Below are 26,943 nucleotides of genomic sequence, written 5' to 3' on the forward strand. Positions count from 1 at the left end.
ATACATGCAGATTCTTCCAACAGAGACGTAAGGTAGGAAGACGAGTGTCTAATTAGGGTAAGTGAAATCTTTGTCCCCGCCGTGGCTCTTGGCTTGTCCCTTGGGTCATTTCCTCAGCCTCCCAGTTGAGATTGCTGATACATTAGGACTCAATTGTGGCTTGAGCAAACCTTGTGCCATCAGTTACAGCACGACCGCATTATCCTTAGCCCTTCAGTCCACCACATTGCCATAATGTGCTACTGCTAGCCATGTGATGATGTGGTTCCACAAACAGGCATTGACGCTGACGCGATAGGTTTCTAAGCCATGTTATTTATGCTGCGTTTGAACTACAGGAGAACTGGATGATTTTTATTTTTGTTTTGCGTTTTTGTGAGGATATTTTGGAACCTTTGAGTTTCTATACCTATTATGTACACACACAATTAGACAGAAAATAGCTTGCTAATCAGAGAGGGTCTATTGTTCATGCTTGTTTGGTTGTTACTGTTATAGGCTTTTTTTCCTTCAGATTGCACGTACTTATAGCTCTTAATTTGACACCGATGCCGGTTGGAAAAAAGGTGGCCGAGGAAACTTTGGTGGACAAGACGTCGTACAAAACGTCTTTTGAATTAGCTCACGTCGTGCGAGTATTTTGGCAGCCATTTTTAAAAGTGCACCGTTGTTTTGCTCAAGCTAGCAGCAACACTTTACGTGCAGTCGATGTTTGTCAAAATGGTAGTGTTCCATTTGAGGTGATTAAATTTATTAGTACAGCACTTTTGATTTTCATTTATCCCTAATGATAAAGCCTGAGGTGAAGGTGGTGAGGAACTCCCTGAGATGATTATGAGGATAAAACCTTGAGAGGAACCAGATTCAGAAGTGAACCTCATCCTCATTTGGGTGACATTGGACAGGAAATAATGTCAATGTCAGTCGAGTGGAATTGTGGAACCAAGTACTCCTGAGGAACCAACAGGTCAGAGTCATTTCTGAATTCATTACAGACTTCACACTAATTCCTTCCTGCCAATGTCTTCAAATGTTCACCGATGAAGACCTGAGATTAAACCTCACTGATTCAATGGCATATTGTATATTTATAATCACACCCTCCAGTGTCATCCAATTGAAGATGAGGTTCCCTTTTGAGTCTGGTTCCTCTCAAGGTTTCTTCCTTTACCATCCAAGGGAGGTTTTCTCGTCACAGTCGCCACAGTTACCTCAGACCTGCTCATTGGGGATAAATACAAACACGTTTAAATATATCTAATATTAATCTTGAATTTTTGTATTATTTTAATCTATTAACATATTAATGTATTAACTTTTTGTGATATGTTTATGTTCTGTAAAGCTCACTCACGCACTCACTCATTTTCTACCACCTATCCGAACTACCTTGGGTCACGGGGAGCTCAGGCGTCATCGGGCATCAAGGCAGGATACACCCTGGACGGAGTGCCAACCCATCGAAGGGCATACACACACACACTCTCATTCAGTCACGCAATCACACACTACGGACAATTTTCCAGAGATGCCAATCAACCTACCATGCATGTCTTTGGACCGGGGGAGGAAACCGGAGTACCCGGAGGAAACCCCCGAGGCACGGGGAGAACATGCAAACTCCACACACACAAGGTGGAGGCGGGAATCCGTGCTAACCACTAAGCCACCGTGCCCAATATAGTATACAGTATTCCAGAATTCATTTTGCCATGGTTTAGTAATGTAAACTTTGTCTATAAAAAGCCTGCCGACATTAATGCGACCCAGCTCTTGCAGCAAAGATGGTTTTAGAACGTGAACAAAAATTCAGAATTCCAATTGACTGAATTTTGCCTTCAAAAAACCCCAGTGATTAGATCATCCTTTAAATCTCTCACCCTGTGTCATTCTATGTGTCAATACATAATCCATTAAAGCCCCCAGTCAGCCCTTTCTCTGGATGGGAAGCTCATTTGGGTTCAGCAAGAACGACTGGAATTCTGGCTCTCCAGCAAATCTCCAGATTCAGTCATATATTTTGGCAAATGCTCTTTTTCCCAGCTGCCGTTCCGTAGCAGCGTACACCAGTTCGGTGATTTCTGATGACAGCACAGTGTCATTTTTTTTTTCGTGAATAGAAAAACCGTAACGACTTAATCCGTAAGTTTCCTACTCGTCTGGCTTTACAGTACTGTATGTGCAATTTTAAGACATGTAGGAGCAAAGTCATGAGGTCACAAACTATTTTTCCTCCAGAAGTACAGTTCAAAATAGAAGTGTTTCATTCTGTTTACTGCAGTTGGCAAGTTGTAATCTGTTCTTCAGGGGCAATTATCATAGGTCTAAACGTTTCTAGGAATTTCCAGTCATTCTCCTTGGAGGCTTTGTTTTATTCAGCTTGTCCCTAAAGCAGATAATGCCATGCAGGTATACATATTTGAAGGAGAATGAGCTGTTAACACAATGCTGGTAGTGTTTGTGCTTTGTGTGGACTCTCAGTGGGCTTTTCAGAGGCAAGCGTTAATGCAGCATTATTGCACTGCAGTGGAAACATTAATGCAGCCTGTAAATTAGACACTTATACAGCACCACAGTAAAAGGTAATTGTAGAGCGTAATGGGGTAATAGCTGTTTCCTTCACACAAGGCCAAATGACTGAGTACAGCTTCCACTGCTCCAGCGTTGGTCATGTGACCCAAACCAAACTGAATTTGTGTAAAAAGCGATCGTATCTAAAAAAAAAAAATGAATTACTGTACCGAAGCATCATGGTGCTTCAGACTGTGCAGATGATCTTCAGCTTTTCCTGTCGGAAGAATTCAATCTCAAGTTTATGTTCTGTAAGCATGCTGTGCCCCCGTTGTAAACCTAGCAGGCCGTATATAGGCATATGCCACCTACCGGTTCTTAGGAATCTGAGCAAATTTTCTCTGTAAGAATTTTAACCTTACGAAAAGATTTTACAACCTTTTCCTATGACAAAAAAATAAATAAATCCCCAGATGATTTTAATAGATTGCAGGAGTCATAAACTCAACCAAAAGTGGCTGGTGAATTGTACTTAATGTTTGCGGTTGCTCGTTTGTATGTGCTGTTTTTGCATCCACTGTTGCTCATAGTTCCCATAGTCGGTCTCCAAACCCAGCACGCGCGTGCACATTTTTGCTCGTTTGTCTAATTATCTTCTTTGCCTAATCTGCTTAATGAATGTGCAGTGCGTTCTGCATGGCTCCTCTGGGTTTTGGAGGAATCCATTTGCACTGTTGTTTTTCAGTAGCATTCCTCAAGCAATTTGTGGGAGACAGAGACAAAGAGCTGCCTGTTTGGGGTCCAGTGTGTCTGCGCAGTATGGGCACTCATGTGTTAAGAGGGCCTGTGAGAATGAATCAGGAAATTACACCTACACACAGACTTAAATGTATTGTGTGTGTGTGTGTGTGTGTGTGTGTGTGTTGTGGGTGCGTGCATGCGTGTCCGTCCATACACGTGTGTCCGAGCAGAGGAGAAAGTCGGGTCTGCTGATATCGCCCCTAAACGCGGGCCATTATCCTCTCAAACACAGGCACGCTGGACTCTTATCTCCGCACCTGAGTGACTAGGGTGATGACAGCTCCAGCAGCTGACAGCACGACTCGGCCACGTCGCATCAGATAAGCACTATAGACGATCCTGAAACAGCCAGCAAAGAAAGCTAAAGTTGAGCTGGAAACTAAATGCCCCTCAAAAGCACAATGCTATCTGCATCCCTGCTGTGGACACTGAGCCTGGGGCCTCTGTGTTTCTCTCCAGCTTTATCTCTAACCCATCATGCATCGGGGCACTTAGCTGTCACTGGCCCCCACTTAAGTAGCACCATATTGTGTTACAGCAACATGCCAGTCAGGTGGCCTCTCATATTTTACTTCATGGCATGGGTGTTTCTCCTCTGGTGTGTTTCATTTCATTTTGTTTTTTTTTAGTTCGCATTTGTAGACAGATGATACAGGCTTCCTAAAGAGCGGAGAATAATCCACTGGAAGAAGGCGGATTGTTTAAGAGAGACGGGAAATGTGAAGTTGACTCTGTTTATGCAGGAAAACTAATGAGTGAGAGAGAAAAGTGTGTGTGTGTGTGTGTCTGTGTGTAGTGACTGACTGAAGCATTTCCTTGTGCTGTTGGCACTGACTCCTGCTGTCTGATATTCTTACAGCGTACAAAGCTCCAGGTGCACACACACACACACACACACACAAACACACACACACACACACACTTCTTGTACTATGCTTGTCAGGAATAATGATAATAATTAATATACCTAAATCTAACCTCTAAAATTATCCATAATGACTTTTAGTTCTTTAGATAAATGCTGCAGTATTTGCTAAAATAAATAAATAAATAAATACATAAATAAATAATAATAATAATAATAATAATAATAAGGCTGTGTACTCATGGAGATCATCCAAACGATGACACAACATTAAAACCATCAAATACCATCATTCCTGTCTTTATAGTTCTTACCAATATACAAAAACTTGACCAGACACACAAACACACACTTCAATAACTCACCCATCAATATGTGCATGTGCAAGCCTAATACATGAACCTACAATGAATAAATGTTGTCAAAGGCACATTACTGGGTCAGGAAAGGTCAGAGCTTCAAATCCGGTCCCAGCCATACAGAGGAACATCATTACACTTCTTGAAATATGTTGGAAAATACAATAAAGGAACATAACACATAGGCTTCTATTAAGCAGAATAAATGTACAGTGTAAGATGAATACAAAGACAAACAAGACAATACAGTAACTAGCACAGGACAGCAGGAGTCAGTAGCTTGGATAAGTAGGTAGATGTAAAATTGCAGAGTTGCAAAATGCATGTGCAAAATGATAAGACTAAACTGTCTGTGCGAGTTATTGTGTGTGGGAGGCTTAAGTCAGGTGCTGGTTTCTGTGTGGGAAAATGGTTTTCATCATGTGTGTTTACTCCTTATTCAAATCAGTTAAACCACAAGACCAGCGGATATGTTGCCTTCCATTAGTGGTGCCAAATTCCCCTTTGTTTGAAGTGCAATTAAACAGTTGTTTATCTACATATAACATATATCTAATACGTGTGAGAGCGTGCGTGTGTGTGTGTGTGCGTGTGAGTGTGTGTGTGTGTGTGTGTGTGTGTGTGTGAGGAAAAACAGGTAGTTGTGTATATGATTACAGAGTAAAAAGTATTGTGTTTCCTGCTGCAAATCCACTCTCGCAACAATAACACATCTTTCATCACTTTCTAATTCTGAACCAGTTTGTATAAGCAAAGTTATTTTGAGAGCAAGCAGGTTGCAGATTTGATTGGAGCTCATGCAAATGAATGTGATTGGAAAATGTGATGCAAGTTTAGCCTCGTGTTGAAAAAAGATGTTTGACAAGTTCATGACAAGGCTCCATCTCCATCTCACAAAATCATAATTATATACAGTAATCAGCTTTCAAAAGTTCCGGTAGGGGAAAAAACATGATGTCTTCATCAGTCCTGTTGAACCAGTAGTGAATGTTGTAACTTTAAGACATGTAAACAACATGACAAGCTGTGGTGTCATCTAAGATGCTAATCTAAGTTCCTCGATGGTGACTTAGCTGTAATTTCATCCTAGGGAAGGATGAAGTATAGAAACAGTATAAAAATGGTTTAAAATTAAGTAATCTCTAACTTACTCTCTAACATTTATGCTTAACGATCAAGCCTGAGGTGACGGTGGTGGGGAAAAACTCCCTGTATATGATATGAGGAAGAAACCTTGAGAGGAACCAAATTCAGAACCTCAACCTCATTGTGGTGACACAGGAAATAATGTCAGTAAATAATGCATTCTGTACATAATACATAAATCATTTATCATAATGCAGAAGTATCATTTTTTTCAACAGTGATTAGAAAATGCAGATTGGTAAAGAACCTTCTGGAACATTGTTGTTTGCTTTAACCCCTGGGTGCTCTTTTATGTTCTGAGCCAAATCTGAGCTGTTTTTTTTTTCCTCATGGATGGTGCAATTAATAAATTTAGACCACATTTGTCACGTTCTATGCAGTTTCTCAAGATTTATTTTAATGTTTTGGATGCTAACTTTGTTAATAAAGAAAGCTTGTGCTACATTTTTATGTGAGCACCAGATCTAGTGCAGAATCTTGCAACCTGTGGACTTCGTTTCCCAGCACTCTCATCTTCTCAGTCACTTGATTGAACCCACATGGACTCAATCACCCACAATCTATATAAACACACATGGAACAGTTATTTGCCACAAAGTATTGCTAAAATATATTTGCCTGTCTTATCAAACCTTTGTTTATTGCTCACATTATTCTGGTTTTGACCTTGTTTATCGTCTAATCAGATAATTTGTCTAGTTCGAGTTGTTTGATGATCCTAAACCCCTGCTTGTTGGTCACAAAGCAGCTTTAGAGCAATATAACATTTCAAAATAAAATGATAAAGTTTGAATATTAAATTTCTGTTTATTCCTAATGAGCCTTCTGGTGGTCCAACGGCTGGATCCTGTGCTCTCGTTGCCACGACCCAGGTTCAATTCCCAAGCAGGGAGCTAACCCAGCTACCGAAGCGCTAACTCTCAGTGCCAGTCCCAAGCCGGGATAAAATAGGAAGGTTGGATCAGGAAGGGCATCCAGTGTAAAACCTTATAAATCGCTGGTGACCCCAAACACGGAGCAGCTGAAAGAACAACAACAACAACAACATAATTATTCCCTATTAATTCAACCAGATGTAATGGTAGTGAGGAAAAGCTCTGATATGAGTAAGAAGCCTTGAAAAGAACCAGGTTTCCTGTACAAGTGCAGTTGGGTAACTTTTGAGCAGCTTATAAGCCTAAGCATTATATATGAGTCTAATTTCCGAATTTAACCACACATTGAATCACTGCTCCAGTTTTATAGAGAGAGTCCATAGGGACAGGTAAGACAGGGTCCCTCCATTCATCAGCTGTTTAACGAACATTAATCTTCATTAGATCCTCATCCACGACTTCATACATACAGTACAATTCCTTTGAAACAATGACTTGTTTTCAGCATCTAATGATTGTATCTAATGATTTTGCCCATCGACAGATGTAAGCTAATTCATCGATTTGCTTATCTTTCTGTTCCAGGGGAGTTCCAGGTTTTCATCAAGCAGGAACCACACCTGATTACACCAGTTTAACCATTTGGTTTTGGCTTTCAGGTGTTGCTTCTGTGTGGTTATATTAAAAAAATATATTACCGGCCCTTATCCGATAAGACTGAACCCCCCAGGTCTAGATGTTGCTCATTATCTTCCATACAGTAATTATTGCACCTAGTGGTCAGAACGCAGAAGTACGCAGAAAGTGGTCAAAACACAGAACGTTGCTCATTACATTCCATACAGTAATTATTGCACCTAGTGGTCAGAACGCAGAAGTACGCATAAAGTGGTCAAAACGCAGAACGTTGCTCATTACCTTCCATACAGTAATTATTGCACCTAGTGGTCAGAACGCAGAACTACGCACAAAGTGGTCAAAACGCAGAGCGTTGCTCATTATCTTCCATACAATAATTATTGCACCTAGTGGTCAGAACGCAGAACTAAGCAGAAAATGGTCAAAACGCAGAACGTTGCTCATTACCTTCCATACAGTAATTATTGCACCTAGTGGTCAAAACGCAGAAATTTACGAAGTAATAATAGAGGCCCATTGGTGAAGGAATTAAGCTGGCCCATGTTCAGGGGTAGAGCAGCACAACAGACCCGTTGGAGTTTGCCAGAATATTCTGTGTATTAAGAATATTATAACATAATATAATGGCAGTAAAGTTGACTTTTTTTTTTTTAGTTATAAAATTTGGATGAAAACTTTTTTATTTAAGTGATCTGAATCTGTCTCATGACAGTCACAGGTATTGATTTTAATATTTCTTTTTTATATAAAAATATTCTCAAACCTAGTTGTTCTTGTACTTGTTCTCTCATCCCAACTCCACCAGATTTTTCTTACTGCTTGGCTGAACATTTGACCTCAGGCTACTGTCCCTGCTGCTTAGAGTGATGAAAACAGCTCACTCCTGCCCCTCCCCATTAGTCTGAGTAAAACAATACTTGAATCGCTCCTCACGGTCTCCACACACCCACCAGGGACAGAGTTCTCATTATTCAGCCGACTCCCGAACCGGCGCGCCAGGGGACCAGCAGAGGCACGTGCCCCTGGAGTCTTAAGATGCGACAAGTAGCAGCAGCTGTTGGTTTTGGAAAGGTCAGCTCAGTGGAGCCTCGTTAAAGCTGGAGCGACCTCGGACTAGGGGGGTGGTTTTTGGGAAGAATCGAGCTGCCGTTCTCCTGATAAAGGTTTGCACAGCTGTGGGGAAGAGATCCATCCCCCTATGTGCTCGCCTGCCCTCTGAAGCCAACTCCAAACCTCATAGATGCAGAGAGAGACTCTGCCATCATGCAGCTTTGAGAAAATAAAAGTTTACATTTCATCCTCTGTGTGTTTGCCAGTAAAGTTGCCACTTAGAAACATCCATCAGGGTTGTGTTATCGATCTCTTCCATAGAGTTATATTTCCAGATAAACACTAATTAAATGTACTGCCACTGAAATCTCCTGCATGATTAAAAATGAGCAGCACCTGGTCAATGGATAATTCAAGTGAGCCATTTTTCTCTGCCTTGCCCCAAGCTTGATTGTGACTCATGTGAGCTCGGAGTTAATGGTGAATAAGGAGAAAGCCGCCAAAGCATGCTCCATTATCTTGTAAGTCTCACAGGTGTTTGTGATTGATATGTGATGGCATGTTTTTGATAGGAGTTTCTATATTTTTTTATCTGGTCAGTCAGTCTGCTCTTATTAAATCTTGTACAGTACTTTTTGTTCGAACAGTATAAACCGTATGAGAAGAAGAAAGTCTGAGTCTAATGTAATCTGTACGCTGGTTAATCCAGGATTGAAGTTTGATGACATGTCAGTATTTTGTTCCCAAATATACACAGTCTTTAGTGATCTTATGACATATTATTCAAGTCTACACCGAAGCGAATTAATGCCCCAGAAATATATTTTCCACCCCAAGACTTATACTGTACATGTGTGACAGAAATCTATGTTGGAAGCCATCGGTATTTGACTTTTGGTTCTGATCTTTTCTGTTTCATGTGTTCTCATGCCTGGTCATGATTTTGATCAGAAGATTTACATCTTCACCTCCACTTTGATTCCTAATAAATGTCCCTAAAATTTGAGAAGCAGTAAATCTTGCCTTCTTTTACTGGCAGCCATTTATTAGAGGATAGTTATACTTGATGACGCTTGTATTACATTACGTTGTAACTGCACTGTAATGGAACCGTAAAAAATACCTTTTATTTGTTTATTAGATTTAAGTTTTTTACTTTTTTTAATGTTTTTTAATTTGGTAAGTTTTTTTTCTGAGGACCAGAGAGAGAAAGTGAGTTGCTTTATTTATTTATTTATTTATTTATTTATTTATTTATTTATTTATTTATTTATCTATTTATTTATTGATTGATTTATTTATTGATCCTGGAGAAATGAATCAGTTTTTTTCATATAAAATTTGGATTTTATATGATTTATATAAAACAGCGTGTTATGGTAGTATGCGATGTTTGTTTGTCTTCCTGTCTGTCTGTATGTGTGTGTGTGGTTAGGACTTAGTGGTTAGCACATTTGCCCCACGCCCCTAGAGTTGGGTGTGTGATCCCTGCCCCTGTCCGTGTGAATGGGGGTGCGATTTTGTGCCCTGAAGTGGGTTTCCTCCCCATCCAGGATGTAAATTTGCTGAGTGGCTCATCCAAGATTGTTCGTTCATATTTTGTAACATGTTTTGTAAAAATTGCAGCGTATTTAACACAGAGTTTACCTGTGTTTGTGGAGGTTTAAGATATCTGTAAATGAAGATTACGGCTGTATTCAGTTTGGAACGGCATTGTGTTAAGACAGTATGTGGGTGTTTTTGGATGACTGTCTGGGATCCTAACCCTAGGATCTCATGATTAAAGAGTATGGCTAGTGTGTACGCAATAAACCCTACTAGTCATTAAAGTAGTGTCCCCAGGCGTTAAAAGGAGTATAGGTGTGTGTTTCTGTCTGTGGAGCCCGGCATGTTTGTGTGTAAACCAATATCTCTTTTAGACTCTTGTTAGAATTGGGACAATTCTCATCTTACACAAAGGAAGCATGCAAATGCTAAATCCAGCTCTTCATCTCACATCTTATTTCTGAACATGGCTCATTCTGGGCAGGCTACATTTTGGCCGTACACACTGTGTTCTAGTTTGTAAGATTTTTTAAATTTGTTAAATAATTTCTTTATTAACTCCGTCCAGGGTGTATCCTGCCTTGATGCCCGATGACGCCTGAGATAGGCACAGGTTCCCCGTGACCCGAGGTAGTTCGGATAAGCGGTAGAAAATGAGAGAGAGTTTCTTACAACCATTTAGATTTGTTTTATTTATTTATTTATCTATATTCACCGTTTAATCTTAAGACTTCGGCAGGAAGGAATCAGTGTTAAGTCTGTAATGAACTCAGAAATGACTCTGACCTGTCGGTTCCTCAGGAGCTCTCGGTTCCACAATTCCACTGGACTACAAACTGTTGTAGAAAGGACGTTATTAACATTGACATTATTACATTTCCTGTCCAGTGTCACCTAAATAAGGATGAGGTTCACTTCTGAATCTGGTTCTTCTCAAGGTTTCTTCCTCGTATCATCTCAGGGGGTTTTTTCTCAGCACCGTCACCTCAGGCTTGATCGTTAGGGATAGATATTAGAGTTAAAACTGCTGTTCAAGTAAACTGAATGGAGTTTAATTTGCATCCTGATGAGCATTTGAAAGGTATACAGATAGACAGATAGATGGAGCTTCTACATTAGTGACGTGACATACGGCTAAGTACGGTGAAATTTCATACTCAGAATTTGTTCTCTGCATTTAACCCATCCAAAGTGCACACACACTGCAGTGAACACACACACACACACACCGTGAACACACACCCGGAGCAGTGGGCAGCCATTTATGCTGCGGTGCCCGGGGAGCAGTTGGGGGGGTTCGGTGCCTTGCTCAAGGGCACCTCAGTCGTGGTCGGCCCGAGACTCGAACCCACAACCTTCGGGTTACGAGTCAGACTCTCTAACCATTAGGCCACGACTGATTACAAGGAGAATAAAATAATAATGTAGTGTATGAAGGAGTCACGGTGGCTGATTAATCTCCTATTAAAGGTCATTTGTAGTCAGCATTATACACAATAGGGGAGAAACATCTGTATCTCTTTAGTGCTCCAAATATTTCTATCAGTTTTTTTGTTTGGATTTAAACCTGCAGTAAGCATGAACCTGAACCAGATTGTTTTCTTTTAAATAAAAATGATGCCCCCGGGAAAAACACAGAGAACTTCTGGAAAGAAAAAAAACCCAGAGGAAAGTACCAGCACTGTCAGCATGGTCTGTGAATTCTGGCTCTGACAGCTTACTCTACTTCATAGTCACGCACATGAGCGGTTATTTTGTTTGTACGTGTCTGCAATATTTTCAGATTAGTTTTGCTGGTTTTGGTTCCCAAAGTTTAAACTAGTAGCCTAATTCGTTCCACCGTGTCTGTTACAGGGCAGTAGAAAAATTCATGCTAATTTGTTTGTCCTACAAGATTCATACTCATGTCTATGTGTAATCAAAAAAACTCCTCTCGTGTGTCTTTGGTTATGTTTTACAGGATCCCAGGGATGTGATTTCTGCCTATTCATATCTCTATTCATTTTTATTTGTCAAATGTTTGTGAATAATGTATTTGGATTTGATCTCATTCCTCTTACACAGTCACAACAGTGTAGCTCGCCGTATGGAATCGGCGTGTCCTCTGACGTACAGTATAAGCGACATCTGTCAAACCTGTATATGCTAAATGCACAAATATAATTGTTAAGCTGTGTAATTATATATTTCTGCCAACGTTCTGTCACACAAATGCATAACATAAAACACTCCCTTTTCCTTTTCATCTCTTACTCATGAACCCCCCAAACCACACCCTTGTAAAACCACCCCTGTGGCAAGGCCTAACTCAGTCATCCTCTCTAAAATAGAAACCCTGCACACAGCCTTTTTTATAAGACTTGAAAGCCCTACCTGTATTTATTTTCTGCAGGGCTCTATTTCAGCCATCCTAAGTAAACACTAAGACTAAAAGGGGACAGTGATCTGCCCAGTGACTGCTTTCTTTCATTGGGAAGTGGCTGCATGGGAGGTAGGACTGAGAGAAAGAAAAAGAGAGAGAGAGAGAGAGATAGGAGGGCAGGAAGTTTGGGCAGTGGTTGATGGGCACTAGATGTGTTTACCTATAATCTAAAAATACTAGTTTGCAGCAGACCGCAAGCACCTTTAAACTGAGGAGTGTTGGAATGGTGGATGGAGCAGGTGAAGGAATAGGACAACGTGTGCCACTAGCTGGTCTTGTCTGGGATGGTGAGATTTTGGACATAAATGGTCCAGCATTGTACTCAAGTCAGTCTATGTGCACAAAAAAAAAAGATGTGGGCTGAGTTACTAATGCCAAATCAGTGTGGTTATAAATCAGGCATTGATTATTACTTAGATGTTCCACATTTCTAGTACAGTCATATATTTAGAAAATGCATGGGAATCGTTTCAGACGAGAACAGGCAACCACCGAAGGCCGACTCTCCATTCACTGTTTCATTTTTTCCTGCTGTGTTGACTCTAATACAAACAGACAAGTGCAGAATGATTTAAAGAGTTCACAAGGAATTTCTCTGCCTAAAATCCACAAATTTCGAAGCTAAAATTGCCTCAGAATAAACAGCTTTATATTTTCTTGCCTTGTGTTTATGAAAGATGATTTCCAGAGGTGCAAAAGCTGGTTGGTTTCACAGATCTTTTTTTTCACCAAAAGGAACAAAAGATGAAGAAAATAAGTGTGCACCGCTTAATTAATAGGCTGTTAAAGCACAATTTTGTTCCACTCTTCATTCACCCCAATTTGTGAGAGGATCTCCTTCTTCTTCTTCGTCTTCAGCTTCTTTTTATTCTTCGGCTTCTTCTTCAGCTTCTTTTTCTTGTTTCTCAGCTTCTTGTTCAGCTTCTTCTTCAACATCTTCTTCTTCAACATCTTCATTGTTCCATGTTATGTGTAATGTTTTGGAAATGTTCTCTTGTACTTCTCTTGTATCTCTCTGTGGACCACAGTTATAGCTGCCAACGTTGTCAAGAAAATCCTACATAAATAGCTGATCTTTATTTGGGATTAATCAGAATCACTTCATGCGTGACAGCTGTATGACAATTACTTTCATACATCACTTTGAACATCATCGGTTCATTCTGAGAATAATCACGTCCCCCTTTAGAAGAGTTTTAATACTTGTGCAACCAGGTTATTGACTAGTTATGTAGCTTTGTAGAAGCCAACATTCTGTTTGCCTATTTAAGCTTAGACAAAAATTTATCAAGAGTAACTCCTCCTAAAGCTTTCGAGCCACATGCACCAAATTCGGATATGTTGTAGACCCTGAAGTTTGTTGCTTTGACTTTTCTAAGCGATCCGAGTTCCGGTACTTCCGGTACTGGGTCTCAATGTGGACTTTTTTCCCATAGACTCGTATTATAAACTTTGGAGGTTTATAACTCGGCAAGCTTTCGAACTATCTACACCAAACTCGGCCAGCTCCTTTAGGATGATACTCTGAACAAAGTTTTAAATTGGTGTACCGATTGGCCTTTCGGGTTGTGCCGCAGCCTTTGCAATATATGCAAAATCAAAAAACTTTTTATAACATGGACATGTGACATATCAAAACACTCATAACAATGAGGGGAACTTCCTTACAGGTATTCTGATGATGTCACATGCTCGTCTCCACTTACTAGTGTTGTAGTACTCGAGATCGGTCTTGGTCTCGAGACCGGTCTCGAGACCACTTTTTAAAGGTCTTGGTCTCGTCTCGGAATCGACCGCATTTTTACTTGATCGTCTCGGTCTCGGACGAAGAGGACTCGGGATTTAATTTTAAGACCGGTCAAGACCAAAACTGAGGGCATATCACGAAATTATTTGTTAACATCATTACTGTGATTGGACAATAAACTTCCGACCAAGAGCTTGACTCGTGTCTAATTTTAAATGTTTTTACTCCCCTCCCCTCCCCGCGCCGCGCCGCACCGCCAACCCCCAACACCCACATCGCATTACACTCCACATGTGAAACCGTGGCTGTCGGAGAGATGTCAGCCAAATCTTCTGTTATACAATTTGGCTACCTAAACCACAAAGAGTTCATCTGTAAAAATGCATCCAAAGGAAAACTTACAGCAGTGTGTAAGTTCTGCAACCCAACGCTTACTGAGACGGCTGGGACCACGTCAAACTTCTATCGACATTTGGAAAGGAAGCATAAAGAAAGATAAGCTAAGTGCAAGTAATGCTGGCAGATTTTGCTGTAATGATAGCAAATTTTGCTGTACCAAAACTCAAGGTCACCCAAAACTCAAACCTCCCCATAGTGCTGGGCGATATTAACCAAAAACATAAGTCAAATCACATAAAACAAACTGATCAAAAATAAAATGCAAAAACAGGGTTTCCTTCCACGTTGTACAATAAAGCTACACAATAACGTTACCAACATGTAAATTAAAAATAAATAATAATTATTATATAATAATTTGCCTACTAAGCAAGACTTAATGCTTGGATCTGTATGATACATACGAGCTTGTTAGGAGTGTTTTGCCACTGCAGTTCATTCAGGTTTGGCATATAATGTCATCAATGTTTAAGGTTTTCCCAATTACAATTTTTGTAATTTTATGGCTGAAACACCTGCATTGTGTTAGGTGGATGGCAAACCATGGAAAAGGAGTTCTGAATAAATGGTTAAGTTAATACCCTTCAAAGTCTTGGTAACACTGACACTGACCCACAGTGTTAAAGTAACACTGACCCTTATGTCCACTCGCCTCCAAAAAGCACCGGCCCTTGCAAATACTTGCATCGTCAAAGCCAACATCAAAGTTTGTCGCGCTGAACTTTACAAATTTAGTTTTTTTTTTGTTCTTTTTCACTTTAATACATTTCTGTTATTTCAACAGGTTGCTATAATTATGTTAAAGGGAGATAAAAGATGTGGAAGGATTTATCTTGGTTTCTTTCTTCCTTCTTTTTTTTTCCATCACAGAATCCTGCTGTTTTTACAGAGGTGTGTAAACTTTTAATATCCACACTTGGTATTAGACTTTTCAGCACAGGTGTTTTGCATTATGGTCCAGTCAAGTCTCAAACCAGTCCTCAGCATATAAACTCATTTGTGCTCAATCATTGTGTTGTGTGAGTTGAGTTAGAGCAAAAATGTGGGCCATCTGGGTGACCCAGAGGACTGGGCCAAGAACCAGTGCTATAACCTGAAGACATCACTGTTGTATATATATATATGTGTGTGTGTGTGTGTGTGTGTGTGTGTGTGTTTCTTATTCTAGGGTGTTTATAGGATCCTACGTCTAAGCAGCCAGCAAAGCTTAAATGAAGAGTGTTGAAAATCTGTCTTGAAAATAGCTCAACCTATGAATTTTAACCCTATACTTACTCTTAGATGGCAGCAGAGAGATAAATCAGAGCCGTCTGCAGTCCCGTTTCTATCCTCTGTTGTGTCTTGGTGTGATGAAGCAGCTGGATGGAGTCACTGAGTCTATAAAGACACCAGTGTTCACCATACAAGACAACACGGCCCGCTGAGATCCGTCTAAACACTCCCTACCAGCCTACATCTGTCCCCACACCCTCGTGTTTATAGGACACTTGTGCTGCTTATGGTGCATGTTTGTGTAGGTGTATGCATGTGTGCACTGTTTGAAAGACGGAGAAAGAGAGAGATGCACAACGTCGGAAAAAAATGTTTTAAACACAATTGCTGTACTGCCCAACAAGCTGTCATTAATAGACCCATTGCCTGGTGAGCACATTTTAAAAGTAACCACAGGACTGCCCAAATAAGGAATTTTCCAGAGGGCTGATGCGTATATATACACACACACACACACGCACACACACACACACCTTCCCCCCTGCAGGGCTTATGAAAAGGGATTTGTGGCCACACCCTTGGGCGAGCACCAGAGACCAGTAAAGAAAGGACGCTCAGCTGCCTGCCTGCAGAACAAATGTTTAGAGGGCCAACTGGACGACCGTGTATGACAAGGAGCTTTGAGATTTAGTCACAAAGTCTAGCCTATGAATCCTGATCTATCTAAATTAAATCGAAATAAAAAAACGATAACCTGAAAGTGGAGTCCTCCATCCAATAATAGTATACCAGGAAAGAGGAAACAGTGGGTTTGAGTGTGTAACAAACTCGAGATAGATAGATAGATAGATAGATAGATAGATAGATAGATAGATAGATAGATAGATAGATAGATAGATAGATAGATAGATAGATAGATGGTATGTATGTATGTATGTATGTATGTATGTATAGATAGATAGATAGATAGATAGATAGATAGATAGATAGATAGATAGATAGACAGACGGTATGTATGTATGTATGTATGTATGGATAGATAGATAGATAGATAGATAGATAGATAGATAGATAGATAGATAGATAGATAGATAGATAGATAGATAGATAGATGGTATGTATGTATGTATGTATGTATGTATGTATGTATGCATAGATAGATAGATAGATAGATAGATAGATAGATAGATAGATAGATAGATAGATAGATAGATAGATAGATAGATAGATAGACGGTATGTATGTATGTATGTATGGATAGATAGATAGATAGATAGATAGATAGATAGATAGATAGATAGATAGATAGATAGATAGATAGATAGATAGATAGATAGATAGATAGATGCATTTACTTCAGTGAGGGAATAAAAAAGCCTACGTTTCCCTGTAATTGCCATGAGGCCTGTTCTTTCTCCTCTCCCTCTTTTTAAATATAAAGAAATTAGCTCAGTTAGCTCTCATGTCGCACACAACATCTGAAGTAACCCTTTGTTAGCACGTCAAGTACAAACACAGGCTGTATGCGGTCCCTGTATAATGAGGTCTCGCAGATCGCAGTTGTGGTTTCAAAAGAGAGAAGGGATAAAGTGAGCGTGTTTGTGTGTGTGTGTGTGTGTGTGTGTGTGTGTGCATGTGCGTGGCTGGTGATTGTACCTTCAAGAGTGACTCAGAAACAAAAGCATCTTTGAGTGTGTACTCAAAGAGAGAGGGAGCAAGAGAAGGGGATTAGAGTTTCGTGGCACGTGGCAAAGGCCTTGATTCTTATCATGTGCGTGAGGTGTTCACAGTCTATTTCCTGCTTGTCAGACAGCTTTCTTAGCTTAGTCAGAAAGCTTTTTTTTTTATTCACTTCCCTGACTCTCTCCTTCTCTCTTTTCTCCTCTCTTCACTCTCCACACTATAGTTTAAATACAAAGAACATATTGTAGCTTGCAGTGTTAAACACGGTGAATCTCCTCTAGTGACGCCGACCTTGGAGGATTCTGTGCTTGCTCTCCAGTTGCCTCAATGCTCCTCGGTCATCTACAGATTTACACTCAATTCTGTTGTTCTTGTGTCGATGAGTCAGGAAGCAGCCGTGCGTTATTTATTATACACATAATGTGGGGTCTAGTTACCTCTATTCCAACGGTGTAGAGACGGTTTCATTGTGGATTGTACTCAACCTCTCACTATTCTTGTTGCTTAACAAGGAGAAATGGAGTTATATTTATAGACCTTTTTTTCTAGGGAATAACAACACATTTTTTTTTTCCAAAGTTGGTGTTTTTCATTTTCTAAAGAAGAAATTAATTTATTCAAATAAAAAAACACTAATTAAAACTTTTTGAGCCCAGGTTTACCCATTTAGACAAATAAATGTTATCCATATGGGCAGTGGTGGCTCAAGTGGTTAAGGCTCAGAGTTAAGGATCGGGGTTTAAGCCCCAACACTGCCAAGCTGCCACTGTTGGGCCCTTGATCAAGGCCCTTAACTCTCACTGCTCCAGAGGTGCTCTATCATGGCCGACCCTGGGCTCTGACCCCAAACTCCAAAGTTGAGATATTTGAAGAAAGAATTTCACTGTTCTGTAATGTAAATGTGACAAAATAAAGGCTTTTATTCTATTCTACATGGACAAATATATTTTAAGTAGCAACATATTTGAGTCTGTCTTTGTTTTTTGGCAAAAGACCACTTTTTTTTTTTTTTTTTAAAGATTCAGTTCCTTAATCAATAACAAGACCTAAATGATTTACAATTTCTTTTAAAAGATAACAGTCATGTTGACTCATAATATTAAATGGCATTGTTGCTTGACTAAGAGTAGTGATGTGATGTGAGCTCTATAATCCTTCTAAGTGGGAACAGAATTCACCGTCACGGACAGAGATCAAAATGATTTATTAACAGGATATTTTTTTCTTATCAGTGAAAGGTTTTCTGAGGATTTTTTTGTGTAATGTATTTGGGTGGACCCAAAAACATGAGTCTCATACCAGATGTGTGAGAATTGGCAAACCTGATTCCGGCCTGTACACAATATATATATATATATATATATATATATATATATATATATATATATATATATATATATATATATATATATATATATAAATGAGCACTGAGGTCACTGTGTGTCAGAATGTCCCATTGATCGTAATATACAATAATATGTTTATTACAGTTTTACAAACAAAAAAAAACACCTTGCTGCTGGTTAATTAAAGGATTTTTATTGTAGTTGATATAATTAAGATTTTTGCATAAAAGACCTTTATTTTAAATACACTAGCATTTTTTATATAGCCAAGGAATAAGTATAAGTGATTTGAAAACTATCATTAATTTATACAGTTAACACAACAGTGAATATACTGTATATTTGTTAATTATTAAAATAAGATGCCAATTATCCATATTTATTTCCCTGAGGAAATATTTTTTAACTATTTATTTTACTATTAAGTGCTATAGTCATGGCCTAATGGTTCGCATTTGACTCCTAACCCTAAGGTTGTGGGTTTGAGTCTCGGGCCGGCAATACCACGACTGAGGTGCCCTTGAGCAAGGCACCGAATTCCCCCCAACTGCTCCCCGGGCGCCACAGAATAAATGGCTGCCCACTGCTCCGGGTGTGTGTTCACGGTGGGTGTGTGTTCATGGTGTGTATGTGTTCACTGCTGTGTGTGTGCACTTTGTATGGGTTTAAATGCAGAGAACAAATTCTGAGTATGGGTCACCATACTTAGCTGTGTGTCACTTCTCTTTTTCACTTTAAAAATGAGCAGTTAAGGAGTTATGCAAAGATTTAGGCTTTATTTATTTAATTTATGTCATTGCTTGGTCTTTGGCAAGAACAGCAAAAAAAAAAAAAACTATATAGTATATCAACAGCTTTGTGACAAATTAAAGGGAAAAACCTACATTAAGGTATCAAGCTACCAAAAGCCATCAGAACTGTCTCAGTTTCTGGAACTGTGTAGCTATTCTGTGTGGTTAGCATGTTGTCTTTTTTATCATTAAGCAGCTTGGAGTCCAGGAACCGTACCGAATCTGGTGCTGCAAACATTTTCAACAGGAATGAGTATCAACATGACTTGTTAGCAAGGCTTCAAAGTGTTGCTAGGGTACATTGTCATGTGCTAGCAAACAAGGAAACAGCAGTTAAACGGTAAACAAAAAACACAAACAGTACAGAGGGTGTGGAAGACGATTGTCCAGGAGGGCGGTTGTGTTGTGCTCGGGGACACAGGAAGAGAACAGAATGCGTGTTTTGTGATTATGAGCACGGACACACTGTCTTTAACCGCAACAGCTGTCTTGGAATCGTGAATCAAGTGGACACAAATGGACAGGACAGGGACAGGGACAACTCTAATCCCTGTGTTTGTATGTTAAACATGAACATTGGTGTCCTCACAAATAGCATATAAAAAGTATATACAGTACACATACATTTTTAAATAGAACATACAGTTTTGTTGTGTAGTGTTGAAAGGTAGACCGAGCTGTGATGTACGTGCTGGGGTAGATGTGTCTGAGACACTGTGTCGTAACATGTGTTGAGAACAGCTGAGGTGTCACCTGTCTTTGTATCACATGTTCCCAAACATTGAACGTGTCACAACTTCAGGACGACCATCCGTGCTGGCTCGCTTACACCACAACACCAGGAACACGCTCCTAGTCTTTCATACAGAAACAGAAACGCAGATGGAGCATGTGCCTTTACTAATTGCTGATATTATCAGGCTAATTTTTCTAATAAGGGACGGAGAAAAGTACATAGATTTGAGTGGAAAAATACGGTGGCCGAGAAGTGCAAAACAAATGAACAAATCTGAAAACAAATGAACAAATCCGAAAACAAATGAACAAATCCGAAAACAAATGAACAAATCTGAAAACAAATTAACAAATCCGAAAACAAATGAACAAATCTGAAAACAAATGAACAAATCCGAAAACAAATGAACAAATCTGAAAACAAATTAACAAATCTGAAAATAAATTAACAAATCTGAAAACAAATGAACAAATCCGAAAACAAATGAACAAATCTGAAAACAAATTAACAAATCTGAAAATAAATTAACAAATCTGAAAACAAATGAACAAATCCGAAAACAAATGAACAAATACGAAAAAACAAATGAACAAATCTGAAAACAAATTAACAAATCTGAAAACAAATGAACAGGCAGGCGAATGAAAGGTGTCTCGTCCGATGATCGGTAAGTTTCCATTCACAAATTATACCTACCTCTTCCGGGTTGTCTGACTTGTCGTTGTGTTTTCGGATTTGTTAATTTGTTTTTAGATTTGTTAATTTGTTTTCGGATTTGTTCATTTGTTTTGCACTTCTCGGGCACCGTAGAAAAACGTCGCTGAAGCAACATTGAATTAAAAATTTTTGAAGGTTTATAGCCTTCTTGTGGTGGTGAGGCGTGATGGTTTTTCATAACAGTTCTCGTTCTGTACCGTATTTCGATTTTACATTAAATACGAGCACAGTGAGCGATTTTTATTTATTTTTTTTCTTTACGCTTACAGGATTACCCTCTAAGTGCCGTTAATAAAGGCTTTATATACTTTCGTCAAAGCTCTCTAAATCGGTCCATCAGAAAAACTTAAAATCTTAAGCTGATGAAAATCTTTCACTTTGGCTTGCAGGGATCTTCATGGGTCAGAGTAATTCTGCTTGTAGGACAGGAGGAATTTCTTAATCTAGCAAAAGGCTGTGAGTCTGGAATGCTGATAATGCAGTAGATTATCAGTGACATGTTTATAATACAGATTTATACACCCCTTCAACCAAGCAGGGAATGTTCTCCTGCTTTATGAACACACATTAATGTCAGTCTGCTTATTAATGGAGTCTGCAATCATACACACTGTTTTTGTGTTTATGTCAGCGGTTTTCAGATAATCGTGCGATGTCACCTTTCATAAAGGAATTTGCTATTAACATGGGCTGGAGGATGTATGAGTACACAGTTCTTGTTGTAAAGTGAAGGTGCGTAAAATAAGGGAATATATTTATACCCTATAATCATATAAATTACATACAGACGCCCAACAATAGACACGCTACAGTAAGAGCATATTAAAAACAGTAGATGTACTACATCACTAAATTGTGGACTGTAGTAATAATAATAATAATAATAATAATAATAATAATAATAATAATAATAATAATAAAACTTGCTTCTGTGTTCTTTTATAGACTTTATCACCATCACTGAACCTCCAGCATACATAATAATGGAGATTAAGTTCTTTAACTGCATTGAGAGAGATATTTTTATATTATCTGACCAGAGATCCCGATTCCAATCGAAAGCTCCAGTAGCGTCTAACGAACATGCGCTTACGGTACGTTTACGCTTAGATGAAGGAAAAAGCTTTTTTTTTTTTTTTTTTTTTAGGTAGACCTTGCAAATAGTTTGTTGGCATCGAGGTGATGTCTAATTGTAGATTCGGAGACTTGGTGACTCCAAAATACTAGTACGTTCTGCAAATCTCCATCTGCGATCCCCCGCATTCTTCATTGTTCCTGAGAGCAAGTTATTAATCTAACCGTGTTCATTACAGCTCCGGTTGTTCTCGTCTCCGTTATTGACGTAATTGTAGACAAAGGCATTTTTTAGTCTTGCAGCTATATTTATAATGTGATATATGAACACACATTGGACTCACCTCACCTCATATTGTTCTCGGTGTTACCTCATATTTCTGTGCCAGTAGTGAAACAGGAAGTTATTCATAATTGCTCAAGAGTTCTTAAGTACTCGGGTAACTTGTATAAAGGGGAAGATGATTCAATTACATTAGTTTCATTAGAATTTGTGTGCGTGCATGCGTGTGTGTGCGTGCGTGTGTGTGTTTGTGTGTGTGTAAAAATGTAAAAAATGTGGTAAAGTAGAAACACAGGAGGAAAGCAGTTATTTTTATAATATTTCTATAATATTTTTTATAAAGTTAAAGGTGCTGATGATGAGAATAAACGAATATGACAACTATCCTAAACATTTTGTATACACTCAGGCACTTACAGAACCTACATTGGGTACGTTATTATTATATCATAGACCAGAGGTTAACTTTAATATGTAGAGGAACGTTTATTAATGAATAGCTATAGATGTGAAGGTCTGATGGTCAACCTTTATACTGTAAACGTCCAGGAGCAGATCCAACATTAGAGCTCCTCAGTATATTGTTACTGATGGTTAAATTTCTCTCTTTCGTTCATGTAGGTGCTTCGGATGGACCACAAATTGGAGAGTGTCCTGAAGATCCTGGTGGAGCAGTTCCAACTCGAACCAGAGCTGCTTCAGACACCGAGTTACTGCAGCTCCCGTTTGACGAAACGCCAGAGTGGCAGCACAGAGAAAGGACAGTGAGAGAAACGGAAAGCAGGCAAGCTCGCGAGACGTATTTTTAATAAAGAGTGTGTAAATTGTAATGTTCGTATCAGCTTTTTTTTTTTTTTTTTTCTCATTTAAAAAAAAAAAAATGATAAGACCATATGGAAATTTTAGGTTTGGATATGAAACAGCCCGAGCTAGCAAGAACGTTCTTCCAAAGACAACATGCTGTGTGTTCAGCACCTTATCATCTTGCAGCACGGGGACGTCAGTCAGAGTTCCCTCCTTATTTGATTTCCAGCAGTTTATTAAAGATAGCTAGATGAAAACCCTGCTGTTTTGAAGACAAAAAAAATATCCCGGATTCAAAGTATGCTACATGAACCCAATGTCAAGAGAATTCAAGCAGTCCTAAACTACTGCAGCACAGAGGGAAAGTGATGGAGTTTATTCATTCCACATGTTAATGCGCACTTTAGTAAGTATGAACACGTTTTGCATGAGTTAGTTTCACCACTGATAAATAGATATGGCAGTGATAATCAAAACAGCAAAACATTGCTGATGGGGTTTAATGGACTTAAATGGAATGTAAGAAAGGAAGAGGGAGAGCTGTTTGAGGTTGTGGACTCGGTAAGCGTTGCCAAGGCTTTCAACAGCCTATTCATTTTACAATTTCACTGGATTACTCCTATTAAGGCTGTGATTATTTTTTCTCACTCAAGCTATTTGAATGCAAAATGTCTGGTAAAGGTGAGGTGGCTGAATGCCAGCTGTCGGCATTTGATGAAAGGAAACTACAGTTAAAAAGTAGATTTGTTTCGGTAACCACAGAGCAGAAAGTGTAGAAAGGGAAAACAGAGAGATAAGGTGCATGCACTCCATTCACAAGTCATGCTCATCTGTTGGCACCTTGCCTGGCACGCAACAAATTGGTCGGTGGTTTTCCTTTTTTAACGTGTTAATTAAACATTTTTCTTTTATCACAGAGTAAATAAAAAGAAGAGATCTCGAAGAAGGGTAACGTTACTGTAAGGCTTCGTTCCTGATTCCCCTGAGAGCTGTGATTATCTCTGTACAGTTTGTATAAGTCTTGTACATAATGTAGCTTTGTCTCATTACATTTCTGTCATCACCAGGAACTAGTGACGTAAGAACGATCACCACTGTATAATATATGAGACTTTTGTAAATCAATACGCGTTTATATCTTTGATGGCAATGCCGTACTTTTGCTGTTGTGGATGCGTCATTTAGAAATGGACGCATAATCATATTTTTTTTGTATTTACTTCGTCTTGCTGACTCGAGGAAGACCGTATTCAAGTCTAGTGCAAGCAGTGAAAGAATAGGTCTCAATTTTCTACACGGTTATATTTGTGTTCAAAGGCCAAAAAAAATACGATGGATGTCCCAAGATCAACAAGGCCAGGCTTAAAGAGAGAGAGAGAGAGAGAGAGAGAGAGAGAGAGAGAGAGAGAGAGAGGGGAGGAGGGAATGGGGAGGACAGGAGAGAACAAGAGGGAGGGAAAAGGAAGTCTGGTCTGGAGCCATGTTCAATTACAGAAGGCTGTGGCTCTACCTCTATGCTCTTGCTCTTGCTCTGCTTTTGTCTCCTGTTTTATGTCTGTGACGGAGACCTCTGCTCGGGTTTACACAGGCAGCTCTGTGTGATCACGACACTGTGCTACTTTCATGTGGAGACTTAAGAGAGCCTCCCCAATTCAGACGCTGTTTGATGGCAGAAGAGCTCAGTCATGGTTTATCACCGGGGGCCAGGCCCCTGGAAAGACATTAAGGAAGAAAAATAAAGGCCTGACATCAATAAGAAACCACCTCCAAACAAGCTGCAGACCGACAGAAGTAGAGATTCTTATCTTCACCGACAGACTAAATAGCTGGGGAATTAGCATACAGTCATTACAACCGCATCAATGACGACCGATCCGCTCAGGAGGCGCTGTAAATTTTGCCCACTAAAGGCATGCCTTGAAACGAAGGTCTCTGGAGGTCAGAGTCCATTTCCCGTGTGACGTATCCGCTAAACCTGATTCAAATTGACTGTAGATTTATTCCAGCCTCCATGCTGTGCTTTAGAAGGTACTTACTTAACTGCGTATCGTCTGCTGGAGCCTGTGTGACCTGAAGACAAGCCTGAGCAGTGGGGTTATTACTGGGGCCACCTGTGACCACTGGTCCACTATGAAAGCAGATATGAGTAAGAACAGGTGTGTGTGTGTGTGTAGTGCGAGTGCCACCCTGCAGCAGCTGACTGCTGCGCTCCTGTGCTTTAGAAATAGCAACAGGCCTGGAACAGTTGGAGTGTCGGCTGCTCCGAACCTACGACTGCTTTTATCCGATTTCATATTTTACTATTATTCTTCCGGCAGTAGACGATCATCCGTTGGATCATTTGGTTTGAATTTGTTACATTCTATTACTACGTGTTCGTTAAAATACCCCACACTAGGTAATTTGGCTTTGGACCTGTTTTGCTTAAAGTAAACAAACTTCCACAGTCTCAGAGATGTGTCTGTGGCGTTAACGTTTCTCCTTTCAAACCATATGTTTTCTGTATAATTTAAAAAGTCTCAGTCACTACCTGCTACTTTCCTGTTCATAAATTAGGCTTAATTTTGATCATCGCAGCCTCAGTACAGCTGTGAATATGGCATAAATTTGGGGATCACGTTCGTTTTTTTACGTAGAAATGAGATGGTCCGATGAACTAGGTCAAATTGTTGTGGATTTTTCTCCCAGACAGAGGGAGAATTCCAGGCCAGGGCTGGAAGGACTTCAGTGGCGAGTGTTGGTTTGGCCAGGCCAGGCAGTATGTGAGGCATGAGGAGAGACAGCTGCAGTACTGCCTCACCGGTGGGCGCTACACCACGCCACGTCAGTGGGGCGCGCACACACACACACACACACACACACACACACACACACACTATTTCTTACCAGAGTTGTGTGCTCCAACTGCTGTATCCAAGACTCCTCTAACTGTCCAGTCATCCTCTGGTTTTTAATGTCTGTGATTTTTCATAATCAAAAACCTGTAAATACAATTCAAATTCAAATCCACTCGTTTCCCTCTTGATATTCCCAGAAGCCTCTTTTATTAAAACCGTTATCTTGTGCTGAAATTGTTTGCTTCACCTGATTTGAACTTTTGTACAGTAAGCCACCCCGTATTAATCTGGAGCACAGGTATCTGGTGTGGCTTCATGGCCTCACACACAGCTGAATAGATTAGAGCAAGCAGGATAATGTGAAGCGAGGCTGCTGTTGATGTTTGGCCTGCATGCTTCAGCAGAGCTGCTCCACTACCTGATAAAGAGCTTTTGACTGGCTGCAGGTGGGCCCACCTAATGAGCGCTACTGGACCAAAGCAAACACGCAGTCCAGGCCACGTCACGGACGACGGCCGAGGAAGGGAGAAAAAAAAAAATACGCCTGGTGCAAATCATTGATATGAAAACAAAGGATAGTTCTGTACTGCCTGCTAGATAGTAGATGTTAAATCAACAGATTTTACCGATTAAAATTGGTGTAGTATGAAACCATAGATCGTTATCGAAAACGTACAAATTTCATGAAGCACATGAGCAAAACTGCCTGCCAGAGGATGGAATGAGTAAATGCAACCTAGCACAGAGGAGAGAGTTAAGAAACAGTATTAAAAAAAAAAAAAAGTCTAGCATGATTTTATTTACTATTAAAGCTGACTGCATAAAATAAATGCTAATGCTAAACTATGCTACCAATGCTGTACTTTTCACAGTCTTTGCTAATAGTCATCATTCGTTTCATTTATTCAGAATGTACCAGTGACGTTTATTGTGGTTATTAGAGGAAATGAAGGGAGGAACTCAGATTTCAATGAACTGCTTACACCGGCATTTACAGGAAAGGAAATCTGTGGCAGGTCTGTGGCTAGTGATAGACTTTCACGGAAATGTGAACTGTAGGTAAACACACTGGTAGGAGATTGTAAATATGGTTGCCAGGAA

General features: G+C 39.7%; 1 protein-coding gene across 1 annotated transcript in view; it reads left to right on the plus strand.

The window, feature by feature from the left end:
- Nucleotides 1-26,943, plus strand: part of kcnq1.2 (potassium voltage-gated channel, KQT-like subfamily, member 1.2) — a 140,359-nt gene that overhangs the window by 108,455 nt on the left and 4,961 nt on the right. Inside the window, exon 20 of the mRNA XM_060886275.1 lies at nt 22,823-22,985. Coding sequence (XP_060742258.1) covers nt 22,823-22,969 — 147 coding nt within the window. The 3' untranslated portion in view covers nt 22,970-22,985. The remainder of the gene's footprint in view (nt 1-22,822; nt 22,986-26,943) is intronic.

The sequence above is a fragment of the Tachysurus vachellii genome, chromosome 14 (assembly GCF_030014155.1).
Source record: "Tachysurus vachellii isolate PV-2020 chromosome 14, HZAU_Pvac_v1, whole genome shotgun sequence".
NCBI classification, from domain to species: domain Eukaryota; kingdom Metazoa; phylum Chordata; class Actinopteri; order Siluriformes; family Bagridae; genus Tachysurus; species Tachysurus vachellii.